Source organism: Elephas maximus, chromosome 11, assembly GCF_024166365.1.
Source record: "Elephas maximus indicus isolate mEleMax1 chromosome 11, mEleMax1 primary haplotype, whole genome shotgun sequence".
NCBI classification, from domain to species: Eukaryota; Metazoa; Chordata; class Mammalia; order Proboscidea; family Elephantidae; genus Elephas; species Elephas maximus.
The window spans coordinates 35,136,484-35,162,284 of record NC_064829.1 but is presented as its reverse complement, the minus strand read 5'-3'; the positions used below and the strand labels follow the sequence as shown (position 1 = coordinate 35,162,284).

General features: G+C 39.4%; 1 protein-coding gene across 1 annotated transcript in view; it reads left to right on the top strand.

Moving 5' to 3' along the window:
• Nucleotides 1-25,801, top strand: part of CDH2 (cadherin 2) — a 259,546-nt gene that overhangs the window by 20,649 nt on the left and 213,096 nt on the right. Inside the window, exon 2 of the mRNA XM_049900351.1 lies at nucleotides 10,316-10,427. Within this exon, the coding sequence (XP_049756308.1) occupies nucleotides 10,316-10,427 (112 nt within the window). The remainder of the gene's footprint in view (nucleotides 1-10,315; nucleotides 10,428-25,801) is intronic.

The following is a 25,801-nucleotide window of genomic DNA, read 5'->3' as shown; positions in this document are numbered from 1 at the left end:
ACAGTGGTTGGCAAATACTAATCTTTAGCCCTTGCATTGAAGCTGCAACTGACCGTATTAGCTCTAAACCAAAAACCAAACCCATTGTGATCGAGTCGATTCCAACTCATAGCGGCCCTGTATAACCTCTCAATTTGTGTGCAGGCCATGCTGATTTACTTTTTTATTGCTTGATCTGTTATAACACCACTGGACGGGTGCTGCTTCTGAGCATATCCAGGAATGGCGTTAAATTCCAACGTATTGACAGTCCCCTCTTTACAGCAGTGCTTGTGTCTGGACGCTGTGTCATAAATGGCTGTTTTCTTACAAGAATAATGTTATAATTTGGGTTATGTTTATCTTATGAAGAACTCAGAATTAGATAAATTATTGCTATGGCCAGCTATTCAAATTAAATCAAAGCTATGGGAACTGTAAATATCTGTAATAATTTTTCAAAAGTGAAACCATGCTCCCAGTTTTATGAAATGGGCCAAAGTGTACATGAGTACATGTGACCCCAGTGCATAGAAAGTGTGCAGAGAGTTTATTGTAGGCTGTAGTTATTCTCTTCATAAATATCATGCACTGAAAATTAATATGCTAGCCGTGATAGGTATTTAGTGATATTTTTCCATGTGTACTCAGAAGAGTTTTGGGGGCTTTTATTTGAGTGACTTAAAAAACAAGATGTTTAAGAAAATTTAACCTGAGTTATGTTTCCTTCCAATTTGTCCATAGTGACCAGAAGCGTTGCAGTCATTTCCATGACGCATCACATATATATAACCAGTTGCTGTCAAGTCGATTCTGACAAATGGTGATTCCATTTGTGTCAGAGTAGAACTGTGTCCATAGAGTTCTCAATGGCTGATTTTTCAGAAGTAGGTCACCAGGCCTTTCTTGCGTTGCGTCTCTGGGTGGACTCAAACCCTGCAACCTTTCAGTTATTAGCAGAGCATGTTAACTGTTTACATCACCTAGGGACTCCATATCATATGTAGCACATATCATATATAAGAATCATATTTTAGGATAAAAATCACAATGGCAGAAGGCAGATTTTTCACTTGGTGTTAACTCATCTTTAATCATCTGTAGTCCTTTGTCAGGTATTACGTGTCAGTGCATGTAAATGGTTTCCATGGCTTTTTTTGGCAGTTGGGCTGTGGCTCAGGGTGGTCTCAAAAGCCATTTGGTGCTCGTTTGAATACTATCCCTAGACAGACTAGCTAAATGACCTAGGACAATATACTTTAAGATGGCTTCCTCACCTGCAAAATGGCATTAATAATAGTACCTACCCATAGGGTAGCAGAAGAAAGATCTGGAAATCTACTTCCACAAGATTACAGCCATTGAAAACCCCATGGAGCACAGTTCTCCTTTGAAATATGTGGGGTGGCCATGAGTGGTAGTGGACTCAACAGTAATGGGTTTACCCATAGGGTTGTTGTGAGGATTTAATGAGATGAAATGCACAGAAAGTACAGTAACATAGTTCTTGGCACATGGTAAACATGAAGTAAATATTAGAAATGGCCATTCATTCCATGTATTTGAATGAATACCCAAGTTGATTATAAGCCTTTGCACCTAAGGTAGATAAGAAAGAGTTAAAGAACCTGTACAAAATGCTGCACTTTTCCTCCAGAATGGTATGGGACAAACCAAAATATCTAAGTCCGTTGTTAAACTTCTGCATGCTTAAAGCTTGTTTCAAGGGATATTAAATCCAGAAGTGTCATCAATGTCATAAACTGACACAGAGAAAACCTTTAGAGAGAGGCACTAGCTCTTGAATAATCTTCTTAACGTAGCCTCCAACATCATGGATGGAATCCTGTGAAATGTAGAGAATCTGGCAAATGTAATTGCTTGGTGATAAATTGGATTAAAAAATAAAAAATTAGTCATGCAGAATTGGTCTTGAACAATTTCATTATTCTATTACCATGTACCCAATTAACTGCTTTAGAAAATGTCTTCATTAATTGTTTATATTCATTTCTATCATTTGGAAGACTTGAATGCATAACAAAAATATTACTATAGTTTCTCTCTTTTTCTATCATCCCATCCACCTCTCCCACCCCACAAAACACATATTATTGAAGGAATTCCATTTGTGTTTCTTTTGTATCTATTTTTGTGACTTTTTTTTTTTTTTTATTGTGACCTTGATTTCTCTACTGTATTCCTACTTGACAAAATTCTTTTAAAGTATCTCTCGGTGTTCACTGAGCAAAGAAGTAAAATCTCCACAACAAAAGCAACAACATAATAATAGCTAAATCTTACCTTATGGTCAATCAAGTATTGTTTTTGGCACTTTATATTCTTCACAACAGTCCCATGTGGCTCATACTATTAAGTATGTCTTCTTCATCATCATCATCATTATTACTATCACAGAAGAAGAAACTAAGGCACAGTGAGGTTATATAACTTGTAAAGGTCACAGGGGTGGTGGGGATGGAGACAGGTTTCAAACCCAAGCAGGTTTGTTCCAGAGTCTTCGGTCTCGGCCACTAAGCACATCATTACCTGCCTTTATTTCCATAAAGAATGAGGAGAATGAAGTAAAAGGACATTTTCAGCTCCGTTGGCCACATTTGATAATCTGCTTTACAATAGTCAGATTGTTATTTGATTTTGACCATAGAATGCCTGATGAACAAAAAGGAAGAAATTAATGCTTTGGGAGAAGACATCTAACTTAATAGTTGGGTAACCAATATATTCTAGGTTTTTGGTTAGGCAGTCTTCAGAGCCAGGAAGATGATTCCAATAGGTTTGGGCCACTTTCAGATGTGAAATTCTTAGCAAATGATCTTGATCAGGAAGAAGTGATTGGAAAGTCTGATGTGGCTCCACATGGAACATTTAAGAGCTTGAATTTAGGAGTGACTCGGAGGATATCGGAAAGCAGAACCAGTGATCAAGGATAACTGGTATATTCTTAAAAAAGAAAAGGATACCCTTAAAAAAGAATAATGATGGTGGGAATTTTAAAAAGTAGTGAATTCAAGGCTTTAAAGTTCACAGTATTGGGACTGTGTAAAGTTTTTAACAAGAACGAAAAGGGATGTCTCTTAGAGTTCAGAACTGGAACAGATAAACTAATACTAACAGGGAAGCAGGACTCCTTAACTCCTATTACACTGCTGTCCTTTTTAGACAAGGAGGTTGATCTTCAGCCTGGGAAGAGTAGAGCAAATACTTGTAAGAGGAAATTGAAACTCAAGATAAGTGAGCTGATTGTGTGAAAGCTCCGAGCGGGACTCAGTGAGTTCAGATGCTCTCTGACCAGCATGAATTTCAGCCTGGTGGGCGGGAGGACTTGCTGACTGTTTATAATCTTTGAGGAATTCTGGAAACGAGGGTATTACCAGAAGATTGGAGAAGGGGATACTGTCCCAATTAAAAACAAAACAAAATCAAGCGGGTGTAGTTTCCAGACAAAAGAATAGGGAGTCCCCTGCTCCCATAGGGAGAAATTCTAGAAGCAGTAATTACCAGAGGACGGCTTGCAGTTTCCATTTTCAGATGCACACAGTAACAAGGAGAAAACATGGAATTGTTGAGAACAGAAAAATAATTGTTTCTTTATTGCTTTTTGTTTTTGTTGTTGTTAGACTGGAAGGCCAGGGCAAAATGGTCAGTATACTGTATCTGGAGTTCGGAAAAGCCTTGGAGGTTAGAGGGAGAAATACAGACTGGATGCCTGGCCACCAAATGCAATACAGACTGCAAAGGAATGACATGAGCACCTGCTAAATACACAGATTTCCCCATCACATCTCCTGAGACTCTGTCTATAGTGAGCCTGGAGCTGGGACCCAGGAATCTGTATTTTAAACAAATGCCTCAGAATGCTTGGTAGCAGAGTAAGTTTGGGAGCACACCGCTGTATGACAGACATACCGTGAGTTGGGTTTGTGTTGTAATAATAGTATCATTGCTACTACTAGTAATAGCTAGCACATCAAATAACCATGTGCCAGGCACCATCCTAATATGCATATCGATTCATTTAATCCTTCTTCTCTATGAATATGTTCTGCCTTTGTTATTACACAGATGGAGGGGGGAACTGTGGCATCTCTGAGGTCTCATAGTCAGTAGTGGAGCCAGGATTCAAACTCTGGCAGCTGGCTGGTTGAAAGTCCATCATCCCAATCACTACAACTACACATTGGACCGCCTCGTCTCAAGAGCCTGGGTTGGCCTGGGCCAATGGGAAGGGTTGATGCCTGAGGCAGACGACACACCCTGTTGTAAGAATCTGAGCAACGTCTTCATGATGACTAGAGCTTTGGGGTGTCTCGTTAGACTTTCTTGAGACCTAAAGCTTGGGGGAGTGGCTAAAACTAGCTGGAATTACTAATTTATAGAGTCGAAATATTGGAGGGTTAAATGTAAAATATTGCCGTTGTTGTTAATGCGTGCTGTCGAGTCAGTTTTAACTCACAGCAACCCTATAGGACATAATAGAGCTGCCCCATAGGGTTTTCTGGGCTGTGATTTTTATGGAAGCAGATCACCAGGCGTTTTCTGCCACAGAGGTGCTGGTGGGTTTGAACCATGGACCTTTCAGTTAGTAGCTGAGCACTTAATGATTGCGCCACCACAATTCCTTAATTATTGCCCCTAGGGGCCCACAATCAAAGGTATGGATAAGGAAGACATGACTTAGCAACAGTTGCCTGGTAAAAAAGATTCTTTTTTAGTCTTGTTTTGGTTGATTCCAAGTTCAGTATAAGTTACCATGGGCTTTGTTCCTGCCATACCTTTTTCCTGGAATGCCCTTTCCCTTTCCCTCTTCCTTCTCTTGGCGGATTTTTAATCATCCTTAAAGACAGAGCCTAAATGTCACTTGAGCTGTGGCGGAACCTTCTTTGACTTCCCCAGGCAGACTTATCATCCCATTCTTTCTGCTTCTTCAGCACTTTGCTCATGCCGTTACAATTTTGCGATTATCTTTCTTAGTTTGTGGAGTCCATGTCCACGGTCACTCAGCTGGAAACATGGGAGAGGCTGTTGTTTCCTCCCTCCCCCTCCTCCCTCTCTTCATTGTGAGTCACTGCCCTCACTAAGCCCTATCAGTTTTAACTGCCTGGATATTGATAAAATCTGCCACCCCTCCTTTGTTCTGCAGCCCCTGCCTGCATTCAGGCCTGTGTCCTAACTTGTTTTCCAGCTGTCATTCCCCTCCCCCCCCATATATTTCCCATGAAGCCACCAGAATATTCTCTATCAAACACAATCTGCTGTGCTGAAAATCTGTCCCTGGTTCCGCCCCAGCTAACAGGATAACCCCAAGCTTTCAGACACTGGGGCCATCTATGATCTAACCCTGTCCAGCACCCCAGCCTCAACTTTTGACTCCCTGCCTTGCTTCTTGGACTCCAGCGACACTGAACTCATTGTAATTCCCCAGGCACTATGCTGCTTCTTGCTGCCTTGTTCTAGCTCAAGCAGTGACCGCCTGGGATGGCTTCCCTGCCACCCCCTGCCGCCTGGCCACTCTTGGGCTCTGCTTGGGAGGCCCAAAACCCCCTCCCTGGGGCTCCCCTTATGTCTGCCCTCTGCATGTCTCTGCCTCTGGGTCGCTACTCTCCATTGTAATTATCTCTTTGTTTTGCTCCCACATGAAGTCCTGAGCTCCTTAAAGGCAGGGCTGTGTCTTCATTGTCTTTTTCCGTTGGCAAATGGACATTCGGAACATGTTGCTTGAGTGAATTGTAATTATTCGTTGTACTTGGAAAGAGTATTCGGTTAGAATCCTGCCTCTGCCTGTAGGATTTGAGGTCCTGGGTATTCACAGAAGTTCTGTGTGGAAACCTATTCGCTCATTTGTAAAATATGGGTACTTTCACCTCCCACAGGGGGGTGTCATGAAAATTAAGAGAGAGAGCAGAGTTTTATAAAACGGGACACACTATTGCAGGCGTCTGCAAACTACAGTCCTCCTGTCTCTTTCTATATAGTCAGTGAGCCAGGAATGGTTTTCATATTTTTAAATGCTTAAAAAAAAAAAAAGAACATTTTTGTGATACTTGGAAGTTATATGAAATTCAAATTTCGGTGTCTGTGAATAAAGTTTTATTGCAATGGTAATAAATACTCATTTGTTTACTGGTAGTCTCTGGCTGCTTTTGCATTGCAACAGCGGAGTTGAATAGTTTCAAGATCATGTGGCCCCAGGAAAATGTGAAATGTGTGCGGGCTGTCCCTTTGCAGAAAAAGTTTGATGACCATTGGAGTATTCAGACATTGGGGAAGTACGTGCTATTTACAATCTCCTCTTCTCACACAGTGACCTTCTTGAGGGGAGGGCTTCTCTTTCTCATTTTTCAACTTCCAGAGCCTAGTTTGGGGCCTGGCCGAGTGTTCAGTTAATGTTGAGGATAAGCTACAGGGGCTGAATTTTGGCTTTCTGGAGGGGATGGGGTTCCCACAAGAGTTGTCTGAAGTGTAAAGGGCTTTTTGAGGAGACAGTGAGCTCTCTGCTGCTGAAGGCCTTAAAGGGTAGTTGGACAGCCCTTTTCCCGTATGCTGATGTTGAACAGGGTTCCTCTGTCTCACCTTGGCACTCCTGATATTTTGGGCTGGATAATTCTTTGGAAGGACTATCCTGTTAACTGTAGGATTTTAGTACCATCCTTGGCCATTTACACACGAGATGCCAGTAGCATTCGCCCAGTCATGACAACCAAAAATGTCTCCAGACATTGCAAAATGTCCCATGAGGGGCAACATGAACCATAGTTGAGAACCACAGTTGTAGAACATTCAAGTGGTAGCTTTGGGTTAGACTAGAGAACTTTCATTGTGCTTTATAAGGCTGCTGCCACTAGAGGGTCAAGAGTGGGTGGACCTGGCTCTCCAGCTCTATTCCCCAGCCATCTCAATGCCAGCCCTAGCCTCGTAGGGTTGCTGTGAGAATTGAATTAGGTACTGATGGTGGAACACTTACTAGCACAGTGCTTGGCATAAAACAAGCCTGCAGCATTTCCAGTGTGGTGATTGTCTTCATTTAAACGCTTCCTGTTTGTGCTTTGAGCATGTTAATTTTATTATTTGCAGACTGAGAGTTGAGAGGGGAACTTAATAAAATTAATGAAGAGAAATATATATTTTAGTAATTTTATAAACCTGGCTCTTAAGAAAACACGTTATAGCTTAACAGGAGCATGTTGTCTTACGGATCCATTTTTCCCTCCATGGGGAAGAAGAATTTAGAAAAGCTTCACCTGTTTAAAATGAATATAAAGATTGCAAAGGTGGCTCTGGAGCTCCACTGGGATTTTCTCTCAGTTGCCAGCATTTGTTAGAGATATGCTTTGCAAACATTGTCTCTGTGATTCTCACAGCCACCCTGGCTGGGTAGGTGCCATTTCATACAGGAGGAAAGTGAGGCACAGAGAAGTTAGAATTGACTTGACAGCAGTGGGTTTGGTTTTTGGGTTTTTAGTGTGGTGAGGACAGAAGTCCCCTTTTCTAATGTAAGTCAGAAACAGAAACTCAGAAGTTAATGTTCACGTATGTCCACATATTGCAGATAGACTTCATGAGGCCTCGAAACCCTGTTCTTTGTGGGCTGGGACCAGGATTGTGTTGTTATTGCTAATTCAGATGCCTTGGAAAAGATAAAAAAAAAAAAAAAAAAAGGGCAGTGAAAAGCTTACCGTTTTCATATAGTCTTTAGCTTTGATTGATCTTTGTGTTCTTACCTATAAAAATGCATGCTGTCTGAACTAGAATGTCTACATTGAAATACAACCCAAGTTACTCAGTGCTCCTCTCCTGTATCATTTGCTTCTGGCCTGCTTGACCTTGCCGAGCTTTGCTCCTACCTTACCTCCATGGGTTGGCGGCCCTTCTGTGGCCTCACCTCTGTTAGCCTTGACTTGCGGTGAACAGGCAGACCCCTAACATACATACTAGTGGGACACAGATTTATAACAGATCCGTCCATTTTATGTATCAAACTGGGGAATTCCCCTTATTTGTTTTGCTTAGCTAAATACAAAAGCTTTCATTATTGAGTTCTTTCTCTGTCCCAGGCACGGTATAAGTGCTTGGTACTTACAGGTGTCTGCTCTTGGAGTGTCTCCTAGTGCCCCAAACTTGATGTGTGTCAGTAGTAGCCCAACTTCTCACTTCTCAGTAGCTTCCTAATATTTTCTCTTTTTATCATGATACAGGTGGAGCATGGAGGAAGTATGGGGAATACTGTAACTTGCACCTATATGCCTACACAGATCTCATATTTTATCTTGTTTGCCTCAGATCCTTTTTGGAGGAACTATTACAAATAGAATTGAAACCAACTTTATGATCTTTCCTGATGCTTTTTCTCTCTTTCCCTCCCTTGAAGTAGCCGCTATCCTAAATTTGGTGTTTATCATTACCCCGGACATTTTTATATTCTTGCTACATATGTATGTATCCATAGCAATATATTATCTTTCATGTTTAAACATTACATAAATGAATCATCAGTCAGGCTCTTATTTATTTTTTTGCAAGATTCATAATGCCGTGTGCTTTATCTTTAACCTGAATTTGGAATGTCGCACAGATCGGTTCCTAAATTTACTGAAAATAACAGTCTTCCCTGTGTTGGTTTATAATTAAATTTCTCATTCAGTCTTACATAGAACTTAAACTGACATTTTCTTGAGGTGTGGTTAATGTGGGTAACTGTAGCTCCAATTCTTCCATTTTAATGCTGTTGAGCTTCCCATTTTGACTGTGTGGTAATTTATTAGTCAGTTCTCCTATCGATGGACATTTAAGTAGCCTTCAGTTCTACTATTATTAGCCATACTGCAGTGAACATTTCTGTATATGTCTACTGGAGTACACGTGGGAGAGTTACCCTAGGAATAGACCTTCACTGTAGCATATATCCACGTTCAACTTTGTTGGATATTGCCAAATTGCACCCCAAGGTGAATGTACTAGTCTCTACTGATACCTGTGTAACGGCGTTGGTTGTTCTCTATATCCTTGACTTGATATAATCCTTTCCTGCACATAGAGGTTCAGAATAAGTAACAGATTTACAACTGTTTGCTAATTTGATGGGAATGTACCATTAGCTGGCTCACTGTTGCTCCTAATAACGTTTTGAGATGAAATACTGGGTAATATTGAATAAGGTCTATGTTTATTTGAAATAAAATAAAGATTTTCTCAGCTCTCAAAAAAACCAGTTTAAATATTGGGTTAGTCTGGACTTTTGCAACGTCAGTATTTGCAAGTCTTCACATGTGTGATCCAGGCAGTCCTTTAATTATTAAGCCGCATTGTGTTGCTTCATCGAAACTACTGTTCTGAGGTTCTTCTGCTTCTAGGGATTGCCTTTTTCCTTCCTCTTAATCTCTGATTCTCCTCACCAGCGTGGACTATTCCTAATGCTGTCACCATGGCTACTGAAATCTCTCGCTCAGATGGCCTCCACCCACTCTTCAGGTCCTCATCAGGGTGGCTGGAGTGTCCTGTAATTAATGTTAATGCTATGTGAATTCTACTAAGCGCCAGTAGCCTTGCGATTGTGTCAGAAGTAGTAGTTCAGCTGACTTGGAGGTCTAAGTGGATAGCACTTGCTTTCATTGTGAGCTCACTGGGTAATTACCTGCACATGATGGTTGAGAAGGAGATAGTAACAAATATGGGTTTGTTTTTTTTTTTTTACTGTTACTTTATAATTTTTAAGTATTAAAAAAATGACATGTAATTTTATTAATCGATATTTATGTTTGTAAGGTATTCGTATCCTTCAAATTAGAGAAATTGATGCTTTTGATTAGTTTTACTTTTTTTATGTATCCTAGATTATATTGTAACTTTATTTTTAATGAACAGGGCATATTGAAACAAACTTCATAGAGAATTCTATGAGAATACGAAAATCTGTATACTTGGATGTGTACATTTTCTGTGTTTATGATGAAACATTAAGTTAGTGATAGAGATTTGTGGAGCCTAAAGAATATTGGGCTGTTTCCTCCATCACTCAGCCCCAACTCAGTGGTTCTCAGTCACAGTGACCATTTTAATTGAAATGTTAAGTCCTTAGAAGAACCTAGAATGTGTATTATTGAGATTTTACTGGGCAAGACAAGTGGGATTTGTTTCTCCTACTCCAGTTATCAAAAAGATTAACCCTTTGCCCTCTACATTCTCAGTGTAACCACTCGGAAACAAAGGGGTTGTTTGTACAAGATAGTTGGAAAATGCGGCTTTATGCCAAGTGGAATGTTTCTCAGTTGAAGGAGGTAGCAGTCATGGCGTACATTCTTTTTTTCTTGTGTCGCAGGCGTCTGCAGAGGCTTCTGGTGAGATCGCATTATGCAAGACTGGATTTCCTGAAGATGTTTACAGCGCCGTGTTACCGAACGATGTGCGTGAAGGACAGCCTCTCCTCAATGGTACTGGCTCAAAAGATGTGTCTCTGTAGACAGTCTTCCATGTGTTTGAAACAAATTAGTCATTAGAAAGGTCTCCAAATCATCTCTGCTGTATAACGAATATGAATTTTTCACAATCACTATAATAAGACTGTAGGGACTTTATTTTAGGATTACAGAGCAGTTCACGAATCTCTTATCTGCATAATTGGAAGGCTTGTGATCTCTGGAAGACTTTGCCTTTCCTTCTTTTTTAATTTGCAGCAAAAACCTTTACACAACTAACTTTTACTATTTTTATGTATACTTATTTTGAAGTGTAATATTTACCAAACATCTAGTTGCAGTTATTTATGGTCTTAAGAATTATTTACTGCAAAAATGCTCTTGGTATTTTGAATTGAGAAAGGGAATGAAAACAATATTAGTTTTGATAAAACATATCAAATATTAATATTAAGCTAAATTATAATGAACAGATTTAACAAGTCTCGAGGAAGGAGCCTGAAGTCCATATATTTGCTGTGATGTTGTTTATATAAATTACTAGCTACCAGGTTAGTTGTAGCACATGTGAATTTCAAATATGGACACATTTCCCTTTTAAATACCCATCAAGTTCGTTATAGTTACGAAAACGTTTGCCAGTAAGTCTAGATAAAATGTGATGTAAAACTTGAGTATCGAAAGCAAAATTGAACACCCTTCCTTTAGCTCTAATTGAAAGCAAATAAAATTGGGGTAGTAGTATTTTCATGGACTTATTATTGCACAAAACATCACTGAAATGTAAAAGCAAGAAGAACTGATTAGTAAGTTGTATTTAAACTTTAATTCCTCACAAATCTTGCAGACCTCTGAGGCAGTTTAAGAGAGCAGCTTTTAGAATATCTGTGCAACCTCAACTAATTAATTTACACAGAGCTCTACCATACAGCCTTAACTGAAGTGGTACCACAGCACTGACAAACATTAGTGGTGATACTTAAGAATAACATAGACAGAGGACTTTGAAATGTAAATGGCCTCTTTGCTAGTGAAGTTCTTTGGTGCAGGTTGTCATTTTATGTTAATTCCTCTCCTAATTGTGATTTGCTCACAACTATTTTTTGGTGGGTTTATGTGCTCTTTATGAAGTTTTTTTTTTTTTTAATTTAAATATCCTTTTGTCCTTGCCTCATTACATGGTATTTTAATGAGTGAGTATTTGAGCTATCAGTCTGTCTCAGCACTGAATTGCTATCCCGTGAAGTGGGGAACGATTGACAGGATGAGGGTTTAATTCAAAATATGTGCCAGTATTGTTTATCCTGATATGAGTCTTGGTTTCTTCTGCAGGTTTGTCATTTTCTGTAAATCTTTAAATTGTTATTTGGCATCCTGGGACCTATATAATCTATAAATATTATTAGAGTAGTACACAAGATATTGATTACGTTCTGCAGAATAGTTAAGACGGAAAATGATACAGTACAAAGTGTTGCATTTTTGCAACATGTTTTTGAGATTCATTTTTAAATGGGTAATTCCTGCTCTTACTTACTTTTTCCAAAAGCTTAAAATGTGTTGGTAACAAACAGAAACATAGTTCGTCACTGGAAATTATTGACTCAAGGTTAATTACGTTGGAATGTTGAATAGATTTTGAAAATTGAAAGCTCATTTTCTTGTTATTAGAGAATGCTGATGATAATAGAGCGTAGCTACTTGCTAGAGCCTTGTTACTATAATCTGGAAACTTGGGATTTTATTAGAGTTTTCAATGTGAAAGACTGAGAATACTGTTGCCTTGGTACTCTAACCATCACTGAGACTTGTGCATGGTAGTTTATGGTGGAATTCCTACAGTTTTGGTCCATTCACCTATTACCACTGTTAGTTTGTAACCTTTTTTTTTTTAACTGCTTTTCACATGGTACACCATTACCTTTTTCTTATCTTTCTTGGAATATGTTAAAGGACACCAGCAATGTAAAACTTAAAACATAAAGGTCAAAATATGGATTATTAGAAGAAAAGTAATTTTTTAAGAAGGAAAAAAAGCTTGCTCAGGCTTTTGTGGAGTATCAACATTCCTTTTTACAGTTAGTTTCTCTTGGAGTATTGTTACTTTGAAGAACTCTAGGTCTTTATGTCTTTTTGGTGTTCTTAGGGGGATGGTAATCCAAAGCTGTGTCCATACACTGAAGCCAAATGCTATGATCATATCCGTGATCATAGGTATGTGTATTTCAGTAAGTCCATCCATCTTGTGTAAACTACAGCTGAAAGGGTCTGTTGCTAGACCAACCAAAGTGGTCACTTTTGCCATGGCTTTTTTTGTGTGTGTGTGTCCTATAGTGTCGAAGGAAAGGAGAAACTGTACATAAAAGGTATGCACCAATTCCCCAAGGCATTGGCTTCATGGCATGCTCTAATATATTAAGGTTGAGTTCAGCATCCAAATTGGAATCATAACTGCTCATTCTTGATGCTTCTTTAATTTCCCATTGAAGGCGTTCAGGGAGAGGAGGAAGAACATTTATGACCAAACAACATGTAACACCAAAAAAAAAAAAAAAAAAAAACCAACCCATTGCCGTAGAGTCCTTTCCGACTCACAGTGACCCTATAGGACAGAGTAGAACTGCTCCATAGGGTTTCCAAGGAGTGGCTGGGGGATTCAAACTGCTAACATTTTAGTTTGCACCCAAACGCTTAACCACTGTACCACCAGGATCCCAACAATATGTATAGTATGGTTTTATAGGCTATGTTCCTTGCATGCTAGATCCCGTACAGAAGGTTAAAATGTTGTTACCTAGGTGCCATGAATGATGATGATTTTTCTCCAAATGATTAAGTGGTAATCTTTATGAAAGTGCTGGAAAAACATTAAGTATTAGTTGGAGACATAAGGGAGTATTAATCACGTTGGAAAAGCTATACTGAAGGAGCGTGAAATGTAAAAGCTGGAATATAGTTTAGAGAGTGTTACCTTCCCATCACCTTTTATTTTTTGTTGTTGTGATTTTATAGGAAGAAAAGAACTCAATGAACCTCTTATATCCCTCCAGTTTCACTTGTTTTGTTTTCATTAGTATGTTTTTTATATAATAATAAAGATGGTGGATGTATTTGGTGATCAGCCTTTACATTTTTTGTTATTTCGTGTGACTATTTCCATTCTTTAAAAATAGTTTAGGACTTAAAAAATGGCTATGTAGCCCTTTGTCCCATTTTGTTAGCAAAACTGAGTTTTACTTAACTGTGCCTCTATTTTTGAACATACAGGTTGCTTCCAGTTTTCCTCTCTTATGTATAATGCTGCTATGGAGATTCTTTTTAGAGAACGTTGAATTTTCTTTGGGGATTTGTGATCAAGAGTAGAATTACTAGGTCAAAGGGAATATAGAGTTTTAGGATTTTTTTTTAATGCTTTGAAGGACTTTTCTTTACAGGACTAAAAGCATGTTACTACTTTTCTACATCCTGAACATTTAATTTATAATGTTTTTCATTTTGTTGTTTCTGCTCTAGTGAAAAACATTCCCTTTTTTTTCAAATCCTGTGGCATTCGATGTTTTTGATTTATGCTAGGATCAATTTTTTTTTCTTTTTTTTTTTCAGTATAATTTTATTTTGTTGTTGTTGAAAGTGTACACAGCAAAACATACACCAATTCAACAATTTCCTCGTGTATCATTTAGTGAGACTTATGACATGCAACTTACATTCAAGTTGTGCTACCATTCTCACCCTCCTTTTCTGAGTTGTTGTCCCCCATTAACATAAATTCTCTGTGCCCTCCCCCACAAGGTTCCTGTCTAATCTTTCAAGTTGCCGTTGCCAGTTTGATCCTATATAGATAGGGATCAGTCTGTATGGGATCAAGAGAGCATAAAGCTCAAGGTCGACATTTTTACTAGTTAAGCTAAACTATTGTTTAGTTTTAAGAAGACTTCAGGGGATATTTTTGGTTTAAGGTTTAAAGATTATCTCAGGGCAGTAGTTTCAAGAATTCATCCAACCTTCATGGTTCCAGGAAGTCTGAAGCCCATGATGATTTGAAATTCTGTCCTGCATTTCACCCTTTTGATCAGGATTCTTCTATGGAATCTTTGATCAAAATATTCAGTGATGGTAGCCGGGTACCATCGGTTCTTCTGGTCTCATGGCTAAGGAGGCAATTTTAATATGCTTGGGCAGTCTTTTTGACCTTTTATTTTTCTATTCTGTTTTAAAAACATTTGTTACCTAAACCTTCCTTTTTACAGGTAAGCAAATTGGAGCTCAGAGAAACTGTGGGCTTTTCCCATGATTAAAGAGCGCTTTAGATTGCATAGTTTATTAGCCACGGATCTGGAGTTAGAACCCAGGTTTCCTCATTTCTAATCTAGTAGTGATGATGGTCATAAATAAAAACGTTGATGACTGCACACAGGGAGAAGTGAGGGCTGATGAGAGGTGACCTAACTGTCACGGGGTCTTGTGGCAAGTTCATGTTAGAGGAGGTCTTCCTTATTCCCCACTTAACCTGATGACTTGTGTGGTACTAGATTTTTTTTTGAAATTAGTGATTGTAAGGCAGCAAAACCTCCCTGTAATAAAAAAAAAAGTCTTTTGCTTAATACCACGTTTGTGTTTTGCACATACCTGTTTACAAGCAGAGAATTTTAGAGCTTTGCAAAATAATATTTAGTCTTTAATATTTAACTTACACTCCACTGAACTAGAAAAAATATTTTGTGGGAGCACATTACTTGAAAATAAAATAACTGCAATCATAAATTTTCATTCTGTCACCGACAGCGTGTCTGACACTATGAAATAACAACCACACTGTGACATTGCAGAGAGGCTCTTGGGCTGTCTTTAGCGTGGATGTCAAGAGTGATATTCCTGTGTGTTTTGCATCAGTGGTCTGCATGCTTAGGCATTTCACCAAGTAAACTCTTCCAAATCTGGTCAACAGAAATAGCAACCTGCAATCACCATGAATATTTTCAGTAATCCATTTATGCTCACCAACTCTGGGCAGTACATGATGATTATTTTCAGCGAGATGGAATTTGATTTAGATTAGTTCACTTACTGATGGAGGCTTGTCTACATTAACATGCTGTGAGGAAGCTGCAGTATGGAATTGTTAAATAAAAGGACTGAAATATTTTCGTTAGTTTAGTAGGACTACACAACTGCACTATTTTTTAATAATAGGAGTACTTTTTGCTCATAAGAACAAATGTAGTATAGACACATTTGTTTGATGTGTACCTCTGAATTGCAGAACAGTGTATCTGTATGCAGTTCTGCGCTATCAGGGGCTGTTATTTATCTCTTAAGCCCTACGGAGCACACTTCTACTCTGACACACCTGGAGTTGCTGTGAGGCAGAGTTGACTGAATGACAATTGTTTTTTTTGATTAATCTGTTATGAAACCATGGCTTTTGGTTTTATTTTTTAACAAATCTTTTTTGTTGTTGTCATTGAGTTTGTGATTGCTTATATATCTTAAAACACATTGTACATAAGGTATACAAGGTTCTTGCACTTCTCTGGTTTCTAGTTGACTGTGGGAAACAGCACTAAGTACAGAGATTCCCCCCCTACCCCCGATATTGATGACATACTCTAAGCAGGAAGAAAAGAAATGCAGGCAGGTAGAGCCCGAGAGATGGAGAACTTTTTTAAGGCTTGTGGCATTTCACTTTATTGTTTAACAAGAATTAGGTGTATAATAAGGTCAGTACCAGGACTAAGAATTTTATCATCCGTATTTTCAAGGTAATAATTTATACTTTATTACATAGAATATTAATGTTCTCTTCGATGCACATAGGGTTCCATTTTCTTAATGTAGTGCTGCAAACTAAGGTAAGCTGGGTCGAGTGCGCCTTTTTTTTTTTTGAGGTCATAGCCTTCAGTAATTTGGAGTGCTGGAGGTCTGCTCCCCTACAACCTCACAACCAGTAGATACATCTAAAGAAAAGAAGTCACAGTTCTGCTCATACCACACATACAAATATATTAACAAACAGGCCCCAATAGTTTAAAACCTGTCCTTTTGCGCTCTAAAAGGCCCTTCCTCTTTGCCCTTTCATGCTTTTCAGTAAGCTTCTAGTGGAGAGATAGATAGAAAATAAACACAATAAATAGGTAAAATATATCATATGTTAGATCGAGATAAGTGAAATGGAGAAAAATAAAGCAGATAAGGGAAATAGGGAGAATGTGTGTTTCTGTGGCTTAAATAGAATGATTGGGGATACATTATTGAGTAGGAGACATTTAAGTTAAGACTGGAACTTGGTGATGACCCAAGAGCTGTCACTATCTGAGGGAGGAACCCTCAACAAAGAGCAAATAGCAAGTGCAAGGGCCCTGAGGTAGGAGTGTGTCTGAAATGTTGAAGGCACCACAAGGAGCCTCATATGATTGGAGTGGAGCGAGGAGGGGGCAGATGAGTGGGACATGAGGTTAGATGAGATGAAGGAGGTAACAGGTCAGTTTGTGTTGGCCTTGTTGACCAGTGTAAAGACTTTGATCATGAGGAAGTGAAAAGCTATTGGAGGGCAATCAGCAGAGGAGAGACATGATCTGAATTACAAAACGGGATCACTCTGGCTGTTGTGCTGAGAATAAACCAATGGGGACAAGAGGAGAAAAGAGAGACCAGTTAGGAGGCTAGTAATAATCCAGGAGAGAGATGATGGTGGCTTGGTCCAAGGTGGTAGCAATAGACAGGTGAGAAGTGGTTGGATTCTGAAAATGTTTTGAAGGAAGAGCTGCTAGGATTTGATGGAATTGAGGATGACTTCATGGTATTTTGTCTGAGCACTGGAAAAGATGGAGTTGTTATTTCTCGAGATGGGGGAAGACTGAGGCAGGACCAGACCCTAAAGGGAAGATCAGGAGGTAGCTTGAATCTGTTGAGATGGTTTGTAAAGATGTCAAGGAAACATTTAGATACGAGTCTGGGGTTCACTGGAGAGGGCTGGGCTACAGAATGCAGAGTACTGTGCATAAATAGTAATTAAAGCCATGACCCAGGATGGAACCATTAAGGAGCTGAATGTGAGGAAGAAAAAAGCCAAAAAAAAAAAAAAAAAGAAAGAAATGGTGTAAATATTGAGCTCTTGAGCACTCTAGAGTTAGGAAGTCAGGCCGAAGTGGAGGAACCTGCAACTGAGACTGAGAGAGTGACCTGTGAGGCAGGAGAGAAATCAGTGGTGTGTGGTGTCTTGGAAGGCAAGAGAGGAAGTGTTTCAAAGGGAATGGAGTGATCGTCTTTGCCAAATGCTTCTGAAGAGTCAAGGCAGATGAGGACTGAGAATCCACCATCAAATTTAGCAATGTTGAGGTAACTGGTTGCCTTTGACAAGAACTGTTCAGGTAGGGTAGCAAAAGCTTGATGGTAGTACATTCAGTAGAGACGTGGTAGAGGCAGGCTGCAGACAGATTTAGTTTTCCATTAAAGAGAAGAAAGATGGGGCAGTAGTTAAACAGGGAAGTAGAGTCAACAGAGTATTTTTTAAATATGGGAGTTGGCCTGTTTGTATGGAGACAGCAAGGAACCCAGTAGGGAGTGAAAAAGTCACGGCACAAAAAGAGGAGACACGTGTTAGAAAAAATTATCGTAGAGTAAGCAAGAGAAATGGGGTCATGTGGGACTTGGGAATCTGTATTTTTGACAGGTTCCGCTGATGTTTTTGTATACCTGCATTTGGAAACCACTCTTACCCGTTTTGTTGAGTCATTCCTAAAATGGTTAAAAATTCATTTCAGCACTCTGATTTTATGTCAGCGGAAGGTTTTCTCTACAGAAATCACAGACAGGATAAAAATGAAACCCTTGTGGTATTCGATGATGTAAAGAGCATTTTCATTGCTGCAGAATCTTGACAGATGGTTATCCAGCTTCTGCGAGAATACTACTGCCACTCCCTCCCTCCGAGTGGTGAGGAGATCACTCTCTCAGAAAAGTTGGCTCTGTTTCTGGAGAGCTCTAACTGTGAAGAAGTGATTTTTTTTTTTAAAAAAGTTTTAACTGAAGCATATGTCCCTAAAATTTGTCCCATCTTTTGGCACCACACAGAACAAGTATACCCTCTTATTCTCTGAGGCCCTTCATTTCATCGTTTATTCATGCGAGTAGTATTTTTGAGCATCCGTCATGTGGCAGGAGTTTTTCCAGGAATCAGGCTGTGGTGGCCAAAATGATAGGCAAAAATCTCTGTGATAGGAACTTGCATTCTAGAGATCCTTCAAATACTTGAACATAATCACTCTGGCTCCTTAAATCTTCTCTGCCCCAGGCTAAACATCAGACTGTCTCCTTGGTGGCGGTTGAGCTTTCTGTTCTACTCTTTCCTTTGAAATAGAGGAAACTGAGGTTCTCTCCACAACTGAACTCAGTACCGTATTTATCCTGACTCCGACTGCAGAGGCACTTTTCAATCTTTGATGTATTTGCCGTCTTTGTCCTAGTGCAGCCCAAGAGGAGTTGGCTTTAAGGGGCAGCTTCATTCCTTTGGCTCCTGTTAAGCTTGTGATTAACTGAAACTCCTGGATGTTTGTCGGATGCACTGCTTATCATCTTCTGCTTGTAAAACTGAATTTTGAATGCAAATGTTAGACATGTAAGTTGATTAAAAAAAAAAAAAAAATGCCCTAGCTTCAGCACTTCTGGAGGCCCCACTGGTAACCGAAACACAGATTAGCCCTACCAATCAATGCTAAAAAAAGAAAAAAGCTAGTACTTACTTAAAACTCTTATTTGAACAAAGGCGTATACAATAAAATCTCCAAGTTTTAGATGGCATATGCTGTCAAGTTGTTGGAGGAAATCTACTCCCCCCCGCACACAAACTCTTTAAATCATTAAATGATCACAAAGTAGTCCAAGAATTTCAGCCTACAGCAATTCCAGGACACATGCTAAGACTGCATTTCTTAAAATTGTGTGGGACAGTTCTATTCTGTCCTATAGGGTTGCTATCAGTCACAATTAACCCAATGGCGATGGATTAATGTTAGACACAGTGGACTGACACAGTGGCTGCATCAGTGGGCTCAACCATAACAACAATTGTGAGGATGGCACAGGATCGGGCAGTGTTCCGTTCTATTGTGCATAGGGTCGCTATGAGTCCGAACCTAACAACAACAGCAAGATCAGACAATGGAGAAAAGGCCTGTTGCCGATACATAAAGATATAAGTAACAGAGGATTTACACCATCCCAGTTACCAGAGTTTCAGATCCCTGCTGAAGTATGTATTTTAACAAAAAGTAAAAATTATCTATTTTCAAGAATGCACAAAAAGCTAGCTGTTCAAAAGCCTCTGCTGCATCTTGTGGACTTTTATGTCAGTAGATTCTTGTCCCCTAAACTGACAGAACATAGGACAAAGATGAATGCCTTGTGGTGTTTGGAGATATGAACACTTCTCTTCTTTTTTTATTTTTGCCTTCAGCAACTTCGCATTTTGAACTTTGTCTCTGAAGGAGTCTAAAGTTTGCTTCATTAATTGTTCATTGTTGAATCATTTATAGATCACTGTGGCTGGAATTTGTTCACTTGTAAGGGAAAATCATGGACACCTTAATCTATTATTTTTCCTTCTTTGGGGAGGATCACATACCTTTTATGAATTCTTTACTGTCATTTTGAAAAAAATGTCTTTGAAGCTTTTTTTTCGAGTGTAATCTTTTTTTATTGTACTTTCGATGAAGGTTTACAGAGCAAACTAGTTTCTCATTAAACAACACACATATTGTTTTGTGACATTGGTTGCCAACCCCATGGTATGTCAATATTGTCCCCTTCTGAACCTTGAGCTCTTCGTTACCCTTTCCTGTCCCCTCCTGCCTGGTGTGCCCATTTAGTCTCCTTTTGTTTTATGGGCCTGTCTAATCTTTGACTGAAGGGTGAACCTCAGGAGTGACTTCATTACTGAATTATAAGGGTGTCCGGGGCCATACTCTTGGGGTTTCTCCAGTCTCTGTCAGACCAGTAAGTCTGGTCTTATGTGTGTGTGAGTTAGAATTTTGTTCTACATTTTTCTCCAGCTCTGTCTGGGGCCCTGTATTATGATCTCTGTCAGAGCAGTCAGTGGTGGCAGTTGGGCACCATCTAGTTATGTTGGACTCAGTGTGGTGGAGGCTGTGGTAGTTGTGGTCCATTAGTCCTTTGAACTAATCTTTCCCTTGTGTCTTTGGTTTTCTTCATTCTCCCTTGCTGAAGACAGGGTGGGACCAGTAGAGTATCTTAGATGGCCGCTCAACAAGTGGAATAACTTTTCATGTTAGTATTCATATTCTGTGTTGTATCAAGAATGAAATTGAGAATGCCAACCCCTTTTGAAGAAACGTGTCTTTACACCCTAATGTGCACACTCTCCTATGGCTCACTCTTGGCGTCTGTCCTTCCTGGTGACAGTGCTGTCATTTTACCTCGGTTTAACACTTACTTTAGTGTGAAGGGAGTATCCCTTTAACATGTGCGGTGTCAGATTTTAATTTTACTTCCCTTGAAATTGACTGTTACATGATTCTGCACTTTTTATATGCTTTTATTTTTTGCACTTCAACTTTTGTTCCTGGTGTGTGTATTAAAAACAGCAGGAAATAGCTTTTCTAAAGTTCTCTTGTTTTGACTTTTGTTTTTTAAACCAATAGCATTGGTTTTCAGATCTTAGGGTGCATCTTAAAATGCAGAATCCTAGGCTCCACCCTAGGTTTTCAGGCTTGGCTCTTAAGGAGATGGATTTTTACATATATACATACAGGCAGTTGTATTGCAGATGGTCTTGTAGCCGCACTTACACACTGGAAATACATACCTTCTTCAGTTACGTTTCTTCTGTGTTTAGATAGTCAAGCCACGTTAGTCCAGGTGAATTTTTGGAGGTGTTATACTTTTGAGAGTGTATATTATCTCTTGTTTCTTGCCTTGATGTAGTAAACTGTTTTCTGTATTTGTACAGATATTACCAGTTTCTAAAAGAGATACTAATGAAACTTTTGTTTATATTTGAATAACTGAAATATGTAGATACTATTATGAAATTTTTTATTTTTAAACATCTGGGTGTTTATTGTACCAGATACTCAAATAAGGAGGCTACTAAGTTCTAATAAAGTATTAATAAATTGAGAGTAAGAATCATCTGCCTAGGAGAGTAGTTAGAGAAAATTACGGCAAGGAGAATGGCCCAAAAGGTCTACTTCCCAGTCAATTTCTAGGGCTTAAAGCTCCTCCCTTGCCTCTTCATTTACTTGCTGATGTTTTGGTTTAATCAAGGGCCCTTCTGTCAGAGGTCAAATTCCTGATACACTGCATTTAGTTTTTCACTGACATGCTCTGGCTTTTCTGATGCCTTTTCACACTGATATTTGACTTTGTTTAGCAGTTTGTTGAATTATATTTATAAACCCTGAAGAAGAGAGGGCAGCTCATTATTACTTTGACTGACTTTTTGGCATGCATTATGAATTTAAGAAAGTGTTTATATAAAAGTTCCCGGAGGCGGAGCCAAGATGGCGGACTAGGCAGACGCTACCTCGGATCCCTCTTACAACAAAGACACGGAAAAACAAGTGAATCGATCACATACATAACAATCTACGAACCCTGAACAACAAACACAGATTTAGAGACGGAGAACGAACTAATACGGGGAAGCAGCGATTGTTTCCAGAGCCTGGAGCCAGCGTACCAGTCAGGTACGGCACAAGCACAGAGACCTGCTCCACCCCCCTGAACTAACCCCGGGAGGGGGACTAGCCGGTTCCACGGGCGGCGTGGGACGCAGCCGTTAGGAGAAGTCCCCGGGAGGCAGTGACTGATCTTGGAGCAGAAAGAGCAGCATCCGAGCCAGGGAACCGTCCCGCAGGGATTTGGACTGCACGCAGGTACGCCATAAACACGGAGAGTTGCTCCACCCCCTGAACTAACCCCGGGAAGGTGGCCAGCCGGGTCGCGCGGGCGGCGTGGGACGCAGCCGGTAGGAGAAGTCCCCGGGAGGCAGCGACTGATATTGGAGCGGGGAGAACAGCGTTCCAGCCGGGACACTCGGTCGCGGCACAAGCACGGGGAGCTACTCCACCCAACTGAACTAACCCCGGGAGGGGGCCCACCTGGTTCACGGGGGCGGCACAGCCACGTGGCTGGAGGGATGAGAAGTCCCCGGGAGGCAGCGACTGATTTTGGAGTCGAGAGTGCACCGTCCCAGTAGGGGAGCCTTGACGCTGGGCGTGGGGCCGGAAGCGGAGGATCTGACCGTGACTCCAGCGGGCCAGACCCCCTGGGGGCAATCTCCACACAGCCAGCACACATAGGCGACGCGCCCGCGGGAATCTCAGATATAATAGTCATTCCAAGCAAGACAAGCAACTCTGGTTATATTCTGAGGTGCTACTCTCCTATCTCTCTGGTCCCTCCCCCACCCTCCCCAGGCGGCTTCATTAACATCTGAATAGCCTGAGCCAGAGGGAGAACTCTGATAGGGATCTGACTGCTGTTTTTTTTTAGCGGATTTTCTGGAAAAACTAGTTTCCCAGTGATGGCTCGGAGACAACAATCCATATCAAACCACTTAAAGAAGCAGACCGTGACAGCTTCTCCAACCCCCCAAACAAAAGAATCAAAATCTTTCCCAAATGAAGATACAATCCTGGAATTATCAGATACAGAATATAAAAAACTAATTTACAGAATGCTTAATGATATCACAAATGAAATTAGGATATCTGCAGAAAAAGCCAAGGAACACACTGATAAAACTGTTGAAGAACTCAAAAAGATTATTCAAGAACATACTGGAAAAATTAATAAGTTGCAAGAATCCATAGAGAGACAACATGTAGAAATCCAAAAGATTAACAATAAAATAACAGAATTAGACAACACACTAGGAAGTCAGAGGAGCAGACTCGAGCAACTAGAATGCAGACTGGGACATCTGGAGGACCAGGGAATCAACACCAACATAGCTGAAAAAAAATCAGATAAAAGAATTAAAAAAAATGAAGAAACCCTAAGAATTATGTGGGACTCTATCAAGAAGGATAACCTGCGGGTGATTGGAGTCCCAGAACAGGGAGGGGGGACAGAAAACACAGAGAAAATAGTTGAAGAACTTCTGACAGAAAACTTCCCTGACATCATGAAAGACGAAAGGATATCTATCCAAGATGCTCATCGAACCCCATTTAAGATTGATACAAAAAGAAAAACACCGAGACATATTATCATCAAACTCACCAAAACCAAAGATAAACAGAAAATTTTAAAAGCAGCCAGGGAGAAAAGAAAGGTTTCCTTCAAGGGAGAATCAGTAAGAATATGTTCTGACTACTCAGCAGAAACCATGCAGGCAAGAAGGGAATGGGACGACATATACAGAACACTGAAGGAGAAAAACTGCCAACCAAGGATCATATATCCAGCAAAACTCTCTCTGAAATATGAAGGTGAAATTAAGATATTTACAGACAAACACAAGTTTAGAGAATTTGCAAAAACCAAACCAAAGCTACAAGAAATACTAAAGGATATTGTTTGGTCAGAGAACCAATAATATCAGATATCAGCACAACACAAGGTCACAAAACAGAACGTCCTGATATCAACTCAAATAGGGAAATCACAAAAACAAACAAATTAAGATTAATTAAAAAAAAATACACATAACAGGGAATCATGGAAGTCAATAGGTAAAAGATCACAATAATCAAAAAGAGGGACTAAATACAGGAGGCATTGAACTGCCATATGGAGAGTGATACAAGGCGATATAGAACAATACAAGTTAGGTTTTTACTTAGAAAAATAGGGGTATATAATGAGGTAACCACAAAAAGGTATAACAACTCTATAACTCAAGACAAAAACCAAGAAAAACGTAACGACTCAACTAACATAAAGTCAAACACTATGAAAGTGAGAATCTCACAATTTACTAAGAAAAACGCCTCAGCACAAAAAAGTATGTGGAAAAATGAAATTGTCAACAACACACATAAAAAGGCATCAAAATGACAGCACTAAAAACTTATTTATCTATAATTACGCTGAATGTAAATGGACTAAATGCACCAATAAAGAGACAGAGAGTCACAGACTGGATAAAGAAACACGATCCATCTATATGCTGCCTACAAGAGACACACCTTAGACTTAGAGACACAAACAAACTAAAACTCAAAGGATGGAAAAAAGTATATCAAGCAAACAATAAGCAAAAAAGAAGAGGAGTAGCAATATTAATTTCTGACAAAATAGACTTTAGACTTAAATCCACCACAAAGGATAAAGAAGGACACTATATAATGATAAAAGGGACAATTGATCAGGAAGACATAACCATATTAAATATTTATGCACCCAATGACAGGGCTGCAAGATACGTAAATCAAATTTTAACAGAATTGAAAAGCAAGATCGATACCTCCACAATTATAGTAGGAGACTTCAACACACCACTTTCGGAGAAGGACAGGACATCCAGTAAGAAGCTCAACAGAGACACGGAAGATCTACTAACAACAATCAACCAACTTGACCTCATTGACTTATACAGAACTCTCCACCCAACTGCTGCAAAATATACTTTTTTTTCTAGTGCACATGGAACATTCTCTAGAATAGACCACATATTAAGTCATAAAACAAACCTTTGCAGAGTCCAAAACATCGAAATATTACAAAGCATCTTCTCAGACCACAAGGCAATAAAACTAGAGATCAATAACAGAAAAACGAGGGAAAAGAAATCAAATACTTGGAAAATGAACAATACCCTCCTGAAAAAAGACTGGGTTATAGAAGACATCAAGGAGGGAATAAGGAAATTCATAGAAAGCAACGAGAATGAAAATACTTCCTATCAAAACCTCTGGGACACAGCAAAAGCAGTGCTCAGAGGTCAATTTATATCAATAAATGCACACATACAAAAAGAAGAAAGAGCCAAAATCAGAGAACTGTCCCTACAACTTGAACAAATAGAAAGTGAGCAACAAAAGAATCCATCAGGCACCAGAAGAAAACAAATAATAAAAATTAGAGCTGAACTAAATGAATTAGAGAACAGAAAAACAATCGAAAGAATTAACAAAGCCAAAAGCTGGTTCTTTGAAAAAATTAACAAAATTGATAAACCATTGGCTAGACTGACTAAAGAAATACAGGAAAGGAAACAAATAACCCGAATAAGAAATGAGAAGGACCACATCACAACAGAACCAAATGAAATTAAAAGAATCATTTCAGATTATTATGAAAAATTGTACTCTAACAAATTTGAAAACCTAGAAGAAATGGATGAATTCCTGGAAAAACACTACCTACCTAAACTAACACATTCAGAAGTAGAACAACTAAATAGACCCATAACAAAAAAAGAG